The sequence below is a fragment of the Pneumocystis murina genome, assembly GCF_000349005.2.
Source record: "Pneumocystis murina B123 chromosome Unknown supercont1.1, whole genome shotgun sequence".
In the NCBI taxonomy this organism is placed as follows: Eukaryota; Fungi; Ascomycota; class Pneumocystomycetes; order Pneumocystales; family Pneumocystaceae; genus Pneumocystis; species Pneumocystis murina.
Window position 1 is genome coordinate 374,964 of NW_017802359.1, and position 12,217 is coordinate 387,180.

The 12,217-nt window shown below is 29.6% G+C and overlaps 9 protein-coding genes across 9 annotated transcripts; 6 read left to right on the forward strand and 3 right to left on the reverse strand.

The window, feature by feature from the left end:
• Positions 1-137: 137 nt before the first annotated feature.
• PNEG_00458 (hypothetical protein) lies at positions 138-1,070 on the forward strand (the record flags this gene model as incomplete). The annotated part of the gene is made up of 6 exons (XM_007874149.1): positions 138-258; positions 305-359; positions 408-494; positions 547-582; positions 638-734; positions 783-1,070. The coding sequence occupies 6 exons, from the start codon at positions 138-140 to the stop codon at positions 1,068-1,070; spliced, it is 684 nt and encodes a 227-aa protein (XP_007872340.1).
• Positions 1,071-1,155: 85 nt separating this feature from the next.
• On the reverse strand, positions 1,156-1,462 carry PNEG_00459 (hypothetical protein; the record flags this gene model as incomplete). Its single annotated transcript, XM_007874150.1, has 3 exons — positions 1,156-1,160; positions 1,210-1,315; positions 1,355-1,462. 3 exons carry the CDS (start codon positions 1,460-1,462, stop codon positions 1,156-1,158), a joined length of 219 nt encoding a protein of 72 aa, XP_007872341.1.
• A 184-nt stretch (positions 1,463-1,646) lies between these two features.
• Positions 1,647-4,976, forward strand: PNEG_00460 (hypothetical protein; the record flags this gene model as incomplete). The annotated part of the gene is made up of 12 exons (XM_007874151.2): positions 1,647-2,847; positions 2,891-3,112; positions 3,160-3,291; positions 3,332-3,454; positions 3,497-3,747; positions 3,790-4,042; positions 4,084-4,202; positions 4,246-4,276; positions 4,321-4,468; positions 4,515-4,651; positions 4,700-4,801; positions 4,849-4,976. 12 exons carry the CDS (start codon positions 1,647-1,649, stop codon positions 4,974-4,976), a joined length of 2,847 nt encoding a protein of 948 aa, XP_007872342.1.
• Positions 4,977-5,120: 144 nt separating this feature from the next.
• PNEG_00461 (hypothetical protein) lies at positions 5,121-5,528 on the reverse strand (the record flags this gene model as incomplete). The annotated part of the gene is made up of 4 exons (XM_007874152.1): positions 5,121-5,209; positions 5,250-5,356; positions 5,401-5,447; positions 5,493-5,528. The coding sequence occupies 4 exons, from the start codon at positions 5,526-5,528 to the stop codon at positions 5,121-5,123; spliced, it is 279 nt and encodes a 92-aa protein (XP_007872343.1).
• A 166-nt stretch (positions 5,529-5,694) lies between these two features.
• Positions 5,695-6,293, forward strand: PNEG_00462 (hypothetical protein; the record flags this gene model as incomplete). Its single annotated transcript, XM_007874153.1, has 7 exons — positions 5,695-5,776; positions 5,818-5,834; positions 5,881-5,953; positions 5,995-6,058; positions 6,103-6,137; positions 6,185-6,212; positions 6,257-6,293. 7 exons carry the CDS (start codon positions 5,695-5,697, stop codon positions 6,291-6,293), a joined length of 336 nt encoding a protein of 111 aa, XP_007872344.1.
• A 207-nt stretch (positions 6,294-6,500) lies between these two features.
• PNEG_00463 (hypothetical protein) lies at positions 6,501-7,986 on the reverse strand. Its single transcript, XM_007874154.1, has 4 exons — positions 7,780-7,986; positions 7,369-7,731; positions 7,031-7,325; positions 6,501-6,982 (listed from the first exon to the last, which is right to left on the reverse strand). The coding sequence occupies exons 1-4, from the start codon at positions 7,934-7,936 to the stop codon at positions 6,586-6,588; spliced, it is 1,212 nt and encodes a 403-aa protein (XP_007872345.1). The 5' UTR covers positions 7,937-7,986; the 3' UTR covers positions 6,501-6,585.
• Positions 7,987-7,995: 9 nt separating this feature from the next.
• On the forward strand, positions 7,996-8,909 carry PNEG_00464 (hypothetical protein; the record flags this gene model as incomplete). Its single annotated transcript, XM_007874155.1, has 6 exons — positions 7,996-8,172; positions 8,219-8,412; positions 8,466-8,485; positions 8,526-8,606; positions 8,648-8,698; positions 8,745-8,909. The coding sequence occupies exons 1-6, from the start codon at positions 8,012-8,014 to the stop codon at positions 8,907-8,909; spliced, it is 672 nt and encodes a 223-aa protein (XP_007872346.1). The 5' UTR covers positions 7,996-8,011.
• Positions 8,910-9,204: 295 nt separating this feature from the next.
• On the forward strand, positions 9,205-11,372 carry PNEG_00465 (hypothetical protein). Its single transcript, XM_007874156.1, has 7 exons — positions 9,205-9,442; positions 9,487-9,579; positions 9,635-9,713; positions 9,761-9,860; positions 9,903-11,025; positions 11,069-11,213; positions 11,257-11,372. Exons 1-7 carry the CDS (start codon positions 9,227-9,229, stop codon positions 11,292-11,294), a joined length of 1,794 nt encoding a protein of 597 aa, XP_007872347.1. The 5' UTR covers positions 9,205-9,226; the 3' UTR covers positions 11,295-11,372.
• Positions 11,373-11,518: 146 nt separating this feature from the next.
• On the forward strand, positions 11,519-12,196 carry PNEG_00466 (hypothetical protein; the record flags this gene model as incomplete). Its single annotated transcript, XM_007874157.1, has 4 exons — positions 11,519-11,599; positions 11,641-11,711; positions 11,763-11,924; positions 11,967-12,196. Exons 2-4 carry the CDS (start codon positions 11,657-11,659, stop codon positions 12,194-12,196), a joined length of 447 nt encoding a protein of 148 aa, XP_007872348.1. The 5' UTR covers positions 11,519-11,599; positions 11,641-11,656.
• Between the last annotated feature and the right edge of the window lie 21 nt (positions 12,197-12,217).

Genomic DNA, 12,217 nt, shown 5'->3' on the forward strand with positions numbered 1-12,217 from the left:
ATAATATATGACTAATTCTGACTATACATAGTTTTAATAGTCTTTTTTTACTTATATATCTCTATATAAGTTTTTAAATGGAAATTTTCTGATAATTGGATGAATTGGAAGGAAAAAATAGAAAAGAGGAATAGATAATGGCAGAAATAACAGAGGAATCGCCAACAGTATTTCAATGCGTGAATTGTAGATCAGTAGTTGGTGATTCATATGCATGGTCTATATCACATAGAGAAAATAATACAATTACATTATCTGGTACGTTTAAAGGATTTTAAGAAATAAAATGTTAAAAGATGGTAAGAAGTTCCAGAAGATAGTATCATAGAATCGGAAGTAGAGGAATGTACACCTCATGGGTAAGAATGAGATGATATATGTATTTTATTAAAAATGTTTTTTTTCAGTAATTTTACAGAAATATCATGTAAGCATTGTAAAGGAAATTTGGGTCGTATTTATAAATCGACACCGAGACGGTTGGACGATATTCGGTAATGAGAGTTTTTGGTTTGAGGGAGATTTGGTATAATTAATGGGGATTAGTGATATGTTTACATTTAATCTTGATAATATTATATCGTATGTACTATTTTATTTGTTTTTGAAATGTTAAAAGGAATTAAAATGTATCTAGATATCAGCTTGGTCCAAAAAAATCACGATCTATTCAATCGGTTAATGGTATTTTTGGTTCCTCTATTGATATGGAAATACAGAATGAAATTAATAAAGTATATTATAATATTCTTTTTTCTTTTTTTTGTTTATATAGATTTTAGCTTAAAAGTTTTACAGTTGCTGTTTTTGAACAAGTTGAAGAACTTCAAAATCGAAGTACATTTTTGGAAACTGAATTACAAAAAGTTAAAAATTTTAGTCTTGATCTTTTAGCTAATAGTGACGAATATTCTTTTCACAATGACCATTCCGATTTCTCTCGAAAACAAACCCTTTCTCATGTTAGGGTACCTTCATCTACTTCTGATTCACATGAACTTGCACATCATCTTCGTAAACGATCACATGGCATTGAATATAATTTAAAGCGTCTTTCAAATATAGGTTAATCATTTCAATTCTATTTATTATCTTTCTATTTTATTCTCTATTACATTTATTTCTTATTAATGGGTTTTTATGGTTTATTTTTTTTCAAACTTTATATTATTATATTCTTATTAAAAATACTATTATAGTTCAACATACCAGACTTTCCTGAATATCTATTCTTCTTTATATATTCAATCATTTCATCTGAATATTTTTTTTCAATATTTTTATCATATATTAATTTTAGTGCTGGTGAAAGACTCTATAACTGTTAAAAAAAATTTAAAAAAAATATATAAACATTATAAAATTCTTTTTCATTTGGTGTTGTATAAGTCATAAGTGCATATCCTATTCCAATAATAGCTGAACTACAAAACCCTGCTATTATCCATCGCTTAGCTGACATTTTTCCTAGCATCGGCCGATAAGACAAGATCAATTGTGGCTAGACGTCGATGTTTATGAAATAAACCAAAATTTTCAAAATAGAGACAAACAAGTGATTAAATGAAAGGTGTTAGAGTAAATTGAGTGAGTATTTCGTTTTTAAGGGAATTGAATAACATTTTTTATGGAGATTTTCTGTATAGATGTATGATTATCAAGTAAAACGAGATAAACATATTGATGGGATTCGTAAACATAAGAGTTATGGGAATTTGTCTCATAAAATGGTTATAAATAATTGTGGAGAAGGACGTGAAGGAGTATATTGTGAAGACGAAATGTTTTGTAAAAGTAAAACCTTGAATGATGAGACGTATAGTATGAGATATGGAAAGACTCAAAAAGATTATGCAAATTATGTCCAAGTGGTGTCTGTGCCGAATAATGATAGATATTTTGGAGAAACACAATTATATTACAATAATTATCAAATCAAAGTTCCGGAATTTGTAGAAAAAAATGGTCATCCTGTAAAGAAATTACATAGAAATAATACGATTAATGATTCTTTGCAATGGGATGGAAGATATCCAAATTCTGTTAATTTTCAGGATGTATATAATAAAAGGTCATATAGTGAAAACAATAAACGATTGTGGGGGCTTTCAGATGCACATTTACCATATTATCATATTAATCCAAGACATTTTGGTTCAGCAGAATATTTGAATAGAAGGCCTTCATATACAGAACAAATTACTCTATGTGGTAGAGATGTATCACATCACCGATATCCTTTGGCTGAGCCTAATGATATGCCATGGGGAATCCCTATGAGAAGCCGCAATGCAAGCATGCCAAATATAGGTTCTCAATTTAAATGGCAAAATAATTTATCCTATAAGTATGGTCCTCGGAACTCAATAAAGCCTTTTCATTATAAGGAAAATTCTACAAATTTTTCTATTCCCATGGGCTTTATGAAAGGATCTATACATGGTATTAAATTATTGAGTCAAGAAACAAATAATGATTCTATTTCTCTATTTTGTGATGATTCGTTTTCATCTGAATATGAAGATAAAGGTATTGAAAGTCCAAGAGTAATATTATCTAGAAGCATTAATAATATAAATAAATTGGCACCTCATTCTGTTACAGATAATTTATATATATCGAATGATATTGACCTTATCGATATGGATAATGATAAACTTCAATATAGGACTGATAAAAAGTCTGATGAAATGTATAAAAATTCTAAAAAAGGTGACTTGATAACTGATAATTTGGCAACTGATTATCAAAAAAAACAAAAAAAACGTAAAAATAGTTTTGACGGTTTACAAAATAATTGCAACCATGGATCTGATAAGGAAAATGCTCAAAAACATAAAGAAAAATGTACGTTTATAAGAATTTTTCTTTTCTGTCTTAATTAAATTAGCTAAAAAATCATTCTTACGTTCTAAGAGTTTTTTGTCTAAAAAAAAATCAGGGAATGATAAAAGTGCTTTTTCAGATACTGTAAATACAAAAAATTCTATGTTATATGAAGAAAATAATGATATGAATTGGCCATTAGATACTATTAATAAAAAATCATTTAAAAATTTTGATACTGAATTAGAGACTTTTCATACGAATGATATGGAAGTTTCATCTAATGGTATATCTTTTGTTTCAATGATATTAAAGTTTTTAATATGGTTTCAGCGAATTGCAATGAATTTAAATTATTTTTACCTCAAGAAAAGTTAGAAATTAATGATTTAAGCAATGATAAAAGTTATATGACATATGGAAACAATAATTCAGATAAAAGAAAGCCTTTTGATTTTATAGATGGTTAGTATTTTGTCTTTTTTTTTCAATACTGATTAATTAGATACTAAAGAATTAAAACAAGGAACATTGCCTATTTTTTCAGAGTATTCATTATCTAGTGATGCTAATATGTTTCAAAGAACTAGGGAAAAATCTTTAGATACTTTTCAGGACTCAAGTTATGGTATATTGTTAAATTTTGTCTACAAATTTAATTATTATATAGAATCTAAGATTTCCAGCCAAATGTTGAATAAAGAGACTGATAAAAAAATGTCGTCTTCTCATTTAAAACATTTAAAAAATAATGTATATTCTGCTGATGATCCCCAGACTCGATTGAAATATGCCAAAAAATTGATTCAGGTTGCTTCTGAACTTTCTAATGATACTTTGAAAGATAAAAAATTTATCAAAAAGAATAGGGAAAAGTATCTATCAGATGCATATTCTATTGTAAGGGAATTAGTGAATTCTGTAAACCAGATATATATATCTGAATATTTTTAATATAAATAGGATCCTCCTTATCCTGAGGCTATGTTTTTTCTTGCTAGTTGTTATGGAGATGGTACCTTGGGATTATCTGTTGATCATAAGCAAGCATATATGTTATACTACTCTGCATCTAAATATAAACATCCTCAGAGTATTTATAGAACTGCTGTATGTTTAGAAATTGGGATGGGGGTTAAGAAGAATCAAGAAAGGGCAGTACAATATTATCAAAGGGCTGCTTCCCTTGGAAATGTTACAGCAATGTACAAAATTGGTAATTTTTTTAGTTTATAAATCATTTTATTAACAATTAAGGTATAATATTGTTAAATGGGTTACTTAAACAAGTTAAAAATCCAAGGAAAGCAATTTTTTGGCTAAAAAAGGCTTCTGAATTAGCTGATGAGGAAAATCCTCATGCTCTTCATGAATTGGTTTTGAATTATACATATTTTTTTAGTATTTAACTTTTGATAGGCAATTTTATATGAAAAAGAGGATAATGGAGGTATTTGAATTTAAAAAATTAACTGCATTTTAAACAAATTGTAGGTGTTGTTATGCGGAATGAAGAATATTCCTTCGAATTATATATGAGAGCTGCACAATTGATGTACCCTCCATCTCAAGTTCGATTGGGATATGCTTACGAGCATGGTATTTTGGGTTGTGAAATTGATCCAAAAAAAAGCATTACATAGTATAACTATTTGTTATTTTTTACTTTTTGTTACTAATTCATTTAGTTATTTATCTGCTGCAGAAAAAGGAAATCCAGATGCTGAATTAGGTTTAAGTGGATGGTATTTGACTGGAGCACCTGGAATTTTGGAGCAATCTGACAAAGAAGCGTATCTTTGGGCTAGAAAGGCGGCGGAAAAAGGTTTAAGTTATCTATAACAATTTATATTTTATTAAAGAGGTGTTTTAGGTTTAACCAAGGCTGAGTATGTTATTGGTTATTATCTTGAAATTGGAATTGGTGTAAAAAGTAATCGTGCAGAAGCAAAAATATGGTATAAACGAGCTTCCAGTAACTTCTATTCATATTATTAAATATTTATCGTCTAATATAATTAGGAAAAGGATTTATAAGAGCAATAGACCGACTTTATGAATTAAAAAAGTTTGGCTGCAATTTAAAAATGCCTGACAAAATTTATAATCATTGGCAATTAGCTGAAATGCTTGATTGCACTATACCATAATTCCTTACTTTTGTGTATATAATCATTATTAATGTTTTTCTAAAAATGTATTATACATATATTTATTTATTAGTCTAATGTTTCTATTTTTAAATACTAAAAACTTTTTAATCTTTTATCTCTATATTTCATGTTTTCTCTATTCTAAGTACCAAACAAAAGCGAATTTACTCGTTCTTTGCATTCCTTCACTGATAATCCCTCTAATGAAAGATTTTCTTCTTTTCCATACTCTTTTTTGTGTTAAAAAATTACATAAATATACAATTATACCATATCGAACCCATAACATCGGCGAAACACCCAATGCTTCTCGAATTAGAACTGGAATATATGGATTATTCTTTTTCAATATTGGATATGCTTTTCTAATGAATAATCTACTATATTTACTTTTTTTCCCCCTTCAAAAAAAATGACACACCTTGTATTTTTACTTTCTTCACTTATTTGACATAAATGAAATCGCAACTTTTTAAAAAAATTAGATAACTCTTAATATACCTCATAAAGTACCTCTTTAATATGTTTCGGAAGCACATATCGACCCATTTTCCCTCATTTAAGCTGCCTAATTTTTTCCTTCTTTTTATGAGGTTAAAAAGTATAAGTTTGTAGCTCAAAATTCTGAGCTCACGTGATTTATCAGATCTCATAAAAATTTAGAGAATAAATAAGTGATTTTTTGTGATAGAAATAACCTTATTTTCACTTAAAAATGGCTTCTTTTGTTTCTACAGCTAGAAATAAGTTTATTTATCTTTTGAACCATCCATCAGGACTGAAAACTGTTCATTTTTGTGAGTTTTTGATTTTATGAAAAAATGTTAATAATAACTAGGGGCGCCTACAATGAAGGTATTAAGAATACTAGGAATTTTGATTATTATTAAGTAGTTTTAAGTGGGGGTTGGTTTTGGCAGGTATTGGGGATTTAAAACGATCATCGGATAAACTTTCTGTTTCACAAAATATGGGTATAAATAAGATTAATATGAAGGTGTAATTTACGAGGTAGCTTTGACATTAACAGGGTCTATATGGACACGGTGGAGTATGGTTATTAAGCCAAAAAATTATCTGTTAGTAGTTTAAAGTAATATATTAAGAAATAAATGGTTTTTAGGTTGGCAACAGTAAATCTTTTTCTTGCAATTACAGGTAACGAAAAGAATTCTGAGAAAGTTTTTTAGAGTTTATTTTTAAAGGAAGTGTTCAATTGTTGCGGATTTATTTGTAAATATTTGTTTATATTTTTGGGATGGAAGTAATATAGATAGTTATCGACAAGGGTTAGAACGAGCAGGTTCTAAATGAAAGAAATGCAATATGTTGTATTGAAAAGAAGTTGAGAAAATGTTTTAGAGTGAAATGATTGAAATATTAAAGTTAATTTTTATTTCGTTACATACATTAAATTTATTTTTATATGCTATGAATCCAATAAATGTTAAGTTTGAACCCTAATAATGAGGAACAATAATTTATTTGAGCACATGCTACAATTAATTGAATTATTTTTGTATTGCCCTTAAAAAATAAAAATCCCTATCCAAGTTATATATTGAAATGCTAAGAACATATAAATGTTTCAGAGTGGTTAGTAAATTCAGGTAGAATGGATATCGGATGGGTTATTATCATTAGTTTCTGTACAAAACCCGTTTTTGAGCTCATCCCCGTTTGAATTGTAATATCCATTCTCATTATTTAATATATCGATATCAATTGGTTGAATTTTTTGATTGATATCGAGTAGATTACTAGAAGATAAATTGATAATTTCTGTATTTTTGTCTTCATAACGAGATGTCTCATCATCCATTATTGGTTTATACTTTGTAATATCAGATGAAAATATACTTTTTGAGTCTTCATCGTTATAATCATCAAATTCTTCCTCATTTGAAAAGGTTCTTGTTAATGATTTATATTGTCCAATGAGTTTACCTTCATTGAAGATAGGAGATTGTGGTGATGTCAAAATAGAATGGGATGGAAGAATACTTTAAGTAAGTTTTAGATTTCGTTATTGAATAATTATTTCATTATACCTGAAAATTTCTCCATGCCCACCTTGAGTCGTTGATATTTCTCCATGTCCTATATTAAATGGGTCTTCACATCGTGCCATAATCTCTTCAAGACCACCACCACTCCATCCTTTTCTTGCTATACCTTCATAGATATCTACTTCTGCTCTAACAATTAATGCTGTATGGTCTAAAACTCTTGACCATGTTTCATGAATTGTATCTAGCGCTCCATTATAATGTTCTGATTTTAAACGCTCTAAATCATCTGCAAGCTTCGAAAGATCAACTAACGCTTGTCTAAACGTTGCCAAGTCTATATAATTCCATTTTTTTTCCAATATAATTCCTTTTCTTACCTCGTTGTTTCTTTCGACCCACTCTTAAATGTTCTGCTTCCCTCTCCTGAATCTTCTTATTCTTTTCCATCATCATTCTTTGATATGTATCATCTCTTTCTTGTGTAATTGCTCGAAACGTATCCAACTCCTCCATTAATGGAATTTCAAACCTTCTATATAATGTTTCGCTCAAAATTTGCTGATGATTCGCTATAAGATACTGAAGACCTCCTGCTAACATAAATCCTGACATCTCTTCTTCTCCTACCCCTTTGCATCTCGCACATTTTTCTAATGCCGTTCCAAATGATGACGCTGTCTTAGATAATTGTACCAAACTATTCCTATATATCTTTGCTGCATAAAGAAGCTCTTGATATGCTATTTCCTTTTAATAACAACCCTTCAAATCCCTAAAAAACCTTTTACCTTCAATGGATGTTGAGATATCGTTCTTCGTAATGATTGTTTTGGGCAGCGGTGGTGCTGATGAATAACATAATGAAGCAACTGTAGGTGCAATCTGAGCTGTAGAAGACATAGAATATGTCGGAGAAGAGGGATATTGCTGTAAATATGATGACATTTCTACTTAAACTCTAGAACCTGTTGATTTTCAATTTTTGTGACGTTCGAGCTTTGTAGCTGACGATATCAAGAAATGTCTTTTCCTGCGTTTATTATCCCTTCACGAGCAAAACATACAGCTACTGTTATTTTTGCACATGGTTTAGGAGATTCTGGAGAAGGTTGGAAATTTCTTGGGGAAAAATTGGGTTCTTCTGGGTTATTTTCTCATGTAAAATGGGTTTTTCCTAATGCGTTGAGTTATTTGTATTTAAAAGACATTGGAATAGATCTTTTATAGACCTATAAGACCCGTAATGTTGAACTTTGGGATGAAGATGCCAAGTTGGTACGATGTTACGTCTTTGGATGAGATAGATGAAGAAGATGAAGAGAATATGTTAAAAAGTTGTAAAGAAATACAAAGATTGGTAATGGAAGAGGTAAAATTAGGAATAAAAAGTGAACGGATTGTTGTAGGAGGGTTTTCTCAGGGTAAGAGAAAATATAGAAAAAAAAGGATTAAAAATGATTATTTTTAATAAAAGGATGTGTTATTGGGCTTTTGGTAATATATTTGGATTGGTTTTTGAAATTAATATTTAAAGTCTGGATTAACATGTGAAAAAAAATTGGGAGGGATTGTTGGATTTTCAGGGTATTTGCCTTTAAGGAAAAAGATCCACTTGGTATGTGGGTATTTGTTATTTTTAAGATTAATGTGTGGAAGATGCTTACGGAATGTAATTTAAATATACCAATTTTTATGGGCCATGGAAAGGTTTATTTTTAAGTAATGAATTAAATAAGTTGAATTTTTTATTTAGAATGATCCTATTGTTAAATTTGAATATGGTCAAGAAAGTGCCAGAATTTTAGCAGAACAATTAAAATTAAATGTTAATTGGAAGGCTTATGATGGATTGCAACATAGTGTAAATGAACATGAACTTAAGGATTTTTCTGTATGGCTTGGAAATATACTTAAATAGGCATGGTAATATGTTGGCTATTATATTGAACTTTGAATTATAGTTAAAGTTATATAGATTATCATATATTTTTAGCCTTTTTTTATTCATTTTTTATACTTTTTTTATAGATTAACTTAAAATGACAATTACTCTTTGAATAAATCTTTGAAAAAATACAATTTATATAAGATATTTTTTTATTATAGATTTTTTATTCACTTTCTAATATAAATAAATACATTGAATATAATCTTTTGGTTCATTATATAGAAATATTTTGATTCTTACTCGTTTGAACTGCCAATAAAAAATATTTGTATTAAAGGCCTTTAGAAATGCCAAATGTTTCTACATTAACATCAGAGGATAAACAGATAATTAAGAAATGCATTCCTAAGCCTACAAATAAGATTATTACAGCAGCGGTTGCTCGGCTTTATGTTGCACATCCAAATCCTAATGAATGGAGATTTACAGGAATCAGTGGAGCAATTGTTTTTGCACATGATATGATTGGAAATACGTTGTTCTTAAAGATGGTAGATATTTCAGTATGTATGGGTACTTTTGAGAAAAATATATTGAGGAAAAATAGAATTCAAACCGTGGTATTATATGGGATCAAGAATTATATGAAAATTTTCAATATCATCAAGATAGGACATTCTTTCATTCATTTGAATTGGAGGTATGGATGATAGGAATGGATGCGGTTATGTCTTTTTCTGACAGAAAGGGTTTAGAAATGTATGGCGGGGTTATCATTTGCAGATGTAAATGAAGCTTCAGCTTTTTATCGTCGTGTAAATGGTCGTCTTAGTAGTAATTTAATGGTTTCTTCTTGGAAATAGAGATTGATATGGGTTTAGTTAGTTCTCATAAAAATGTGCCTATGGCGGGAGGGTTAAAGATGAATACAAAAAAGAAATATATAGATAAATCAAAAATTGGGGCGCCGTCTCATTTTAAGTATGAAGAAAGTAGTTGTAGTTCAATATATTAATGTATAAGACATGTTAGTCATATTGGATGGGATTCTGAAAGGGGTTTTACTACGGAAAATATAGATCCTTCATGGAAGAAACTTTTTGATGATTTAGGACAATTTGGATTTTCATATGAACAAATTGAAGAAAATAAGGATTTTATTCGGGAATATGTTGTAAGGAATGGAGGATTAGGAAATGTTAAACAAGTACCTGAATCTTCACAAACAAATACCTCTGTTTTACAAGAATCTATTAAGAGACCTCGTTTGCCTCCACCGCCTCCATTACCACCACCACCGACGTCACCAACTCCCTCTTCTAAAACTGATATTAATAAGAAATCACCATTATCTTTAAAAAGAGTACCACCTCCTCCTCCACGTAAATCTCATGTTTTTATGTCGGAAACGAGTCGATCTTTAGAATCAACATCTGCACCACCTAGTCCTCCACCTTTGAGAAATTCTGTTGTTAATCAGCATAAATCTTTACACGTTTCTATTGTTAACACAAATGCTTTACCTGAATTAGTTAATTCAACAGAAAATGATGTTTTACTAGAATCAGAAGCTAAAAAGGCATTTTCTCATGAAAACTCCACTCGTAAATCATGTCCATCATCTTCTTCTGGACTATCATGCTCAAATAATTCAGCTGATTTGAACTCAGATCCTACAGTATCGTCTACTCCCGCTTCTAAATCAGATGCTTCCTTTTTATTTTCAAATAAGGATAAAGATATCACTTCCGATAATCCAGCGTTTTCTTCATCATCTAGAAATTCTGTTTCTCAGCTTCGATTACCTAACAAGACTTTTACTTCTGATGGTTCATCAGGTTCTTTATCAATTTCTGCTTTTGCTCCTCCCCCACCTCCTCCTCCACCTCCTCCTCCACCTCCTCCGCCACCATTGTCAATTCTGACTTCCGTATCTTCAGACTCTAAATCAGCATCATTGGGTTCTTCGAATAAGAGTATTGCTTTTTCTGTTTCTCACTCATCTGATGAAAAGGCTACTTCTTCTCATAATATAGCATCGATAGATCAGACTTTAGATCTGCCATCTGAATATATTTCAAGTGTTGATCGTTCTAATTTATTAGCTAGTATTAGATCAAGTGGTGGTGTTTCTATGCTAAGAAAGGTATTTTTTATGAAAAAATGCTTCGTTTTATTAATGGTTTAAGGTGGAGCCTGCTTCATCCTCAAGATCTTCTTCAAGTTGCTTTAATGGAATATCTCGTTCTACAAATGGCGCTGGAGGACATATTAATTTAGAGGATGCTTTGGTTGCTGTTTTAAATCATCGCAAAGGAAAAGTTACTTTAAGTGGTATGTATTTCTATTCTGTTTTTATTATTTCATAATTCTACAGATGATGATGAGTCAGAAGATGATGATTGGGATGATTAATGGATTAATTTTTATTTTTATTTTTTATTAAACAATTGTCTTTTTTACTAAATCTCATGTTAATATCTCTTGCTCTGGTTATATTTATAAAATATATAGAATGTCTTTTGTAGAATAATATGAATAGATTACGAATTTATATATTTTTATCATTCCTTATTTTTGAAGGTTTTTCCTACATAGTCATTTTTCGATAATTGGCGGCTTTTGAAGACGACCTTATAAAAAACAAAGTGATTCTAATAAAATATTAAAGAATAAATTGAATATTTCTGTTCAAGGGAAAGGTTCTGTTCATTTTTTTAGTATGTGGTTTCTGTTTGATATTATTATTTTTAATGAATAGTTTGAGTAAAAAAATAATGGATAATTCTAAGTTGTCGAAATTGCAAACAAATGTTAGAATTGGAGGAAAAGGTTAATATTTAGGGAATATTTTTATCTGATGGTGTTTCTAAAATGTAAAAGGGACTCCTCGTCGTAAAAAAAAAGTCGTACATAGGAGTTCGGGCGACGATAAGAAGCTGCAGTCAAGTTTAAAAAAATTGAATGTACAACCTGTCGGTGGTGTTACTGAGGCTAATTTTTTTAAAACGGATGGAATCGTAACTCATTTTTCTGCACCAAAAGGTTAGGTTTTTAAAAAATTAATTAATCATTAATTTGTCCTAGTTTTGGCATCTATTCCTTCAAATATGTTTGTAATTTCTGGTCTCTCTGAAGATAAAGAGTTGACTGATCTTGTTCCTGGCATTTTGAATCAGTTAGGCCGTGATTCTTTAGCATCTCTTAGAAAATTAACTGGAAATTATACTAATTTGCATAAAACTAAAACAGGTGATCCTAATGAAGATGATGACTATATCCCCGATCTTGTAGAAGTATTCGATGCCCAAGATTAAATAAATTAGTCTTTAATTTTG

Coding starts and splice junctions, on each gene's coding strand:
- PNEG_00463 (XM_007874154.1), bottom strand. CDS start 7,936: ATGTCATCATATTTACAGCAATATCCCTCTTCTCCGACATATTCTATG. Junction 7,732..7,779: donor TATCTCAACATCCATTGAAG/GTAAAAGGTTTT, acceptor AAAAGGAAATAG/CATATCAAGAGCTTCTTTAT. Junction 6,983..7,030: donor GGGCATGGAGAAATTTTCAG/GTATAATGAAAT, acceptor ACTTACTTAAAG/TATTCTTCCATCCCATTCTA.
- PNEG_00465 (XM_007874156.1), top strand. CDS start 9,227: ATGCCAAATGTTTCTACATTAACATCAGAGGATAAACAGATAATTAAG. Junction 9,443..9,486: donor TAAAGATGGTAGATATTTCA/GTATGTATGGGT, acceptor GAGGAAAAATAG/AATTCAAACCGTGGTATTAT. Junction 9,580..9,634: donor TTCATTCATTTGAATTGGAG/GTATGGATGATA, acceptor GAAAGGGTTTAG/AAATGTATGGCGGGGTTATC.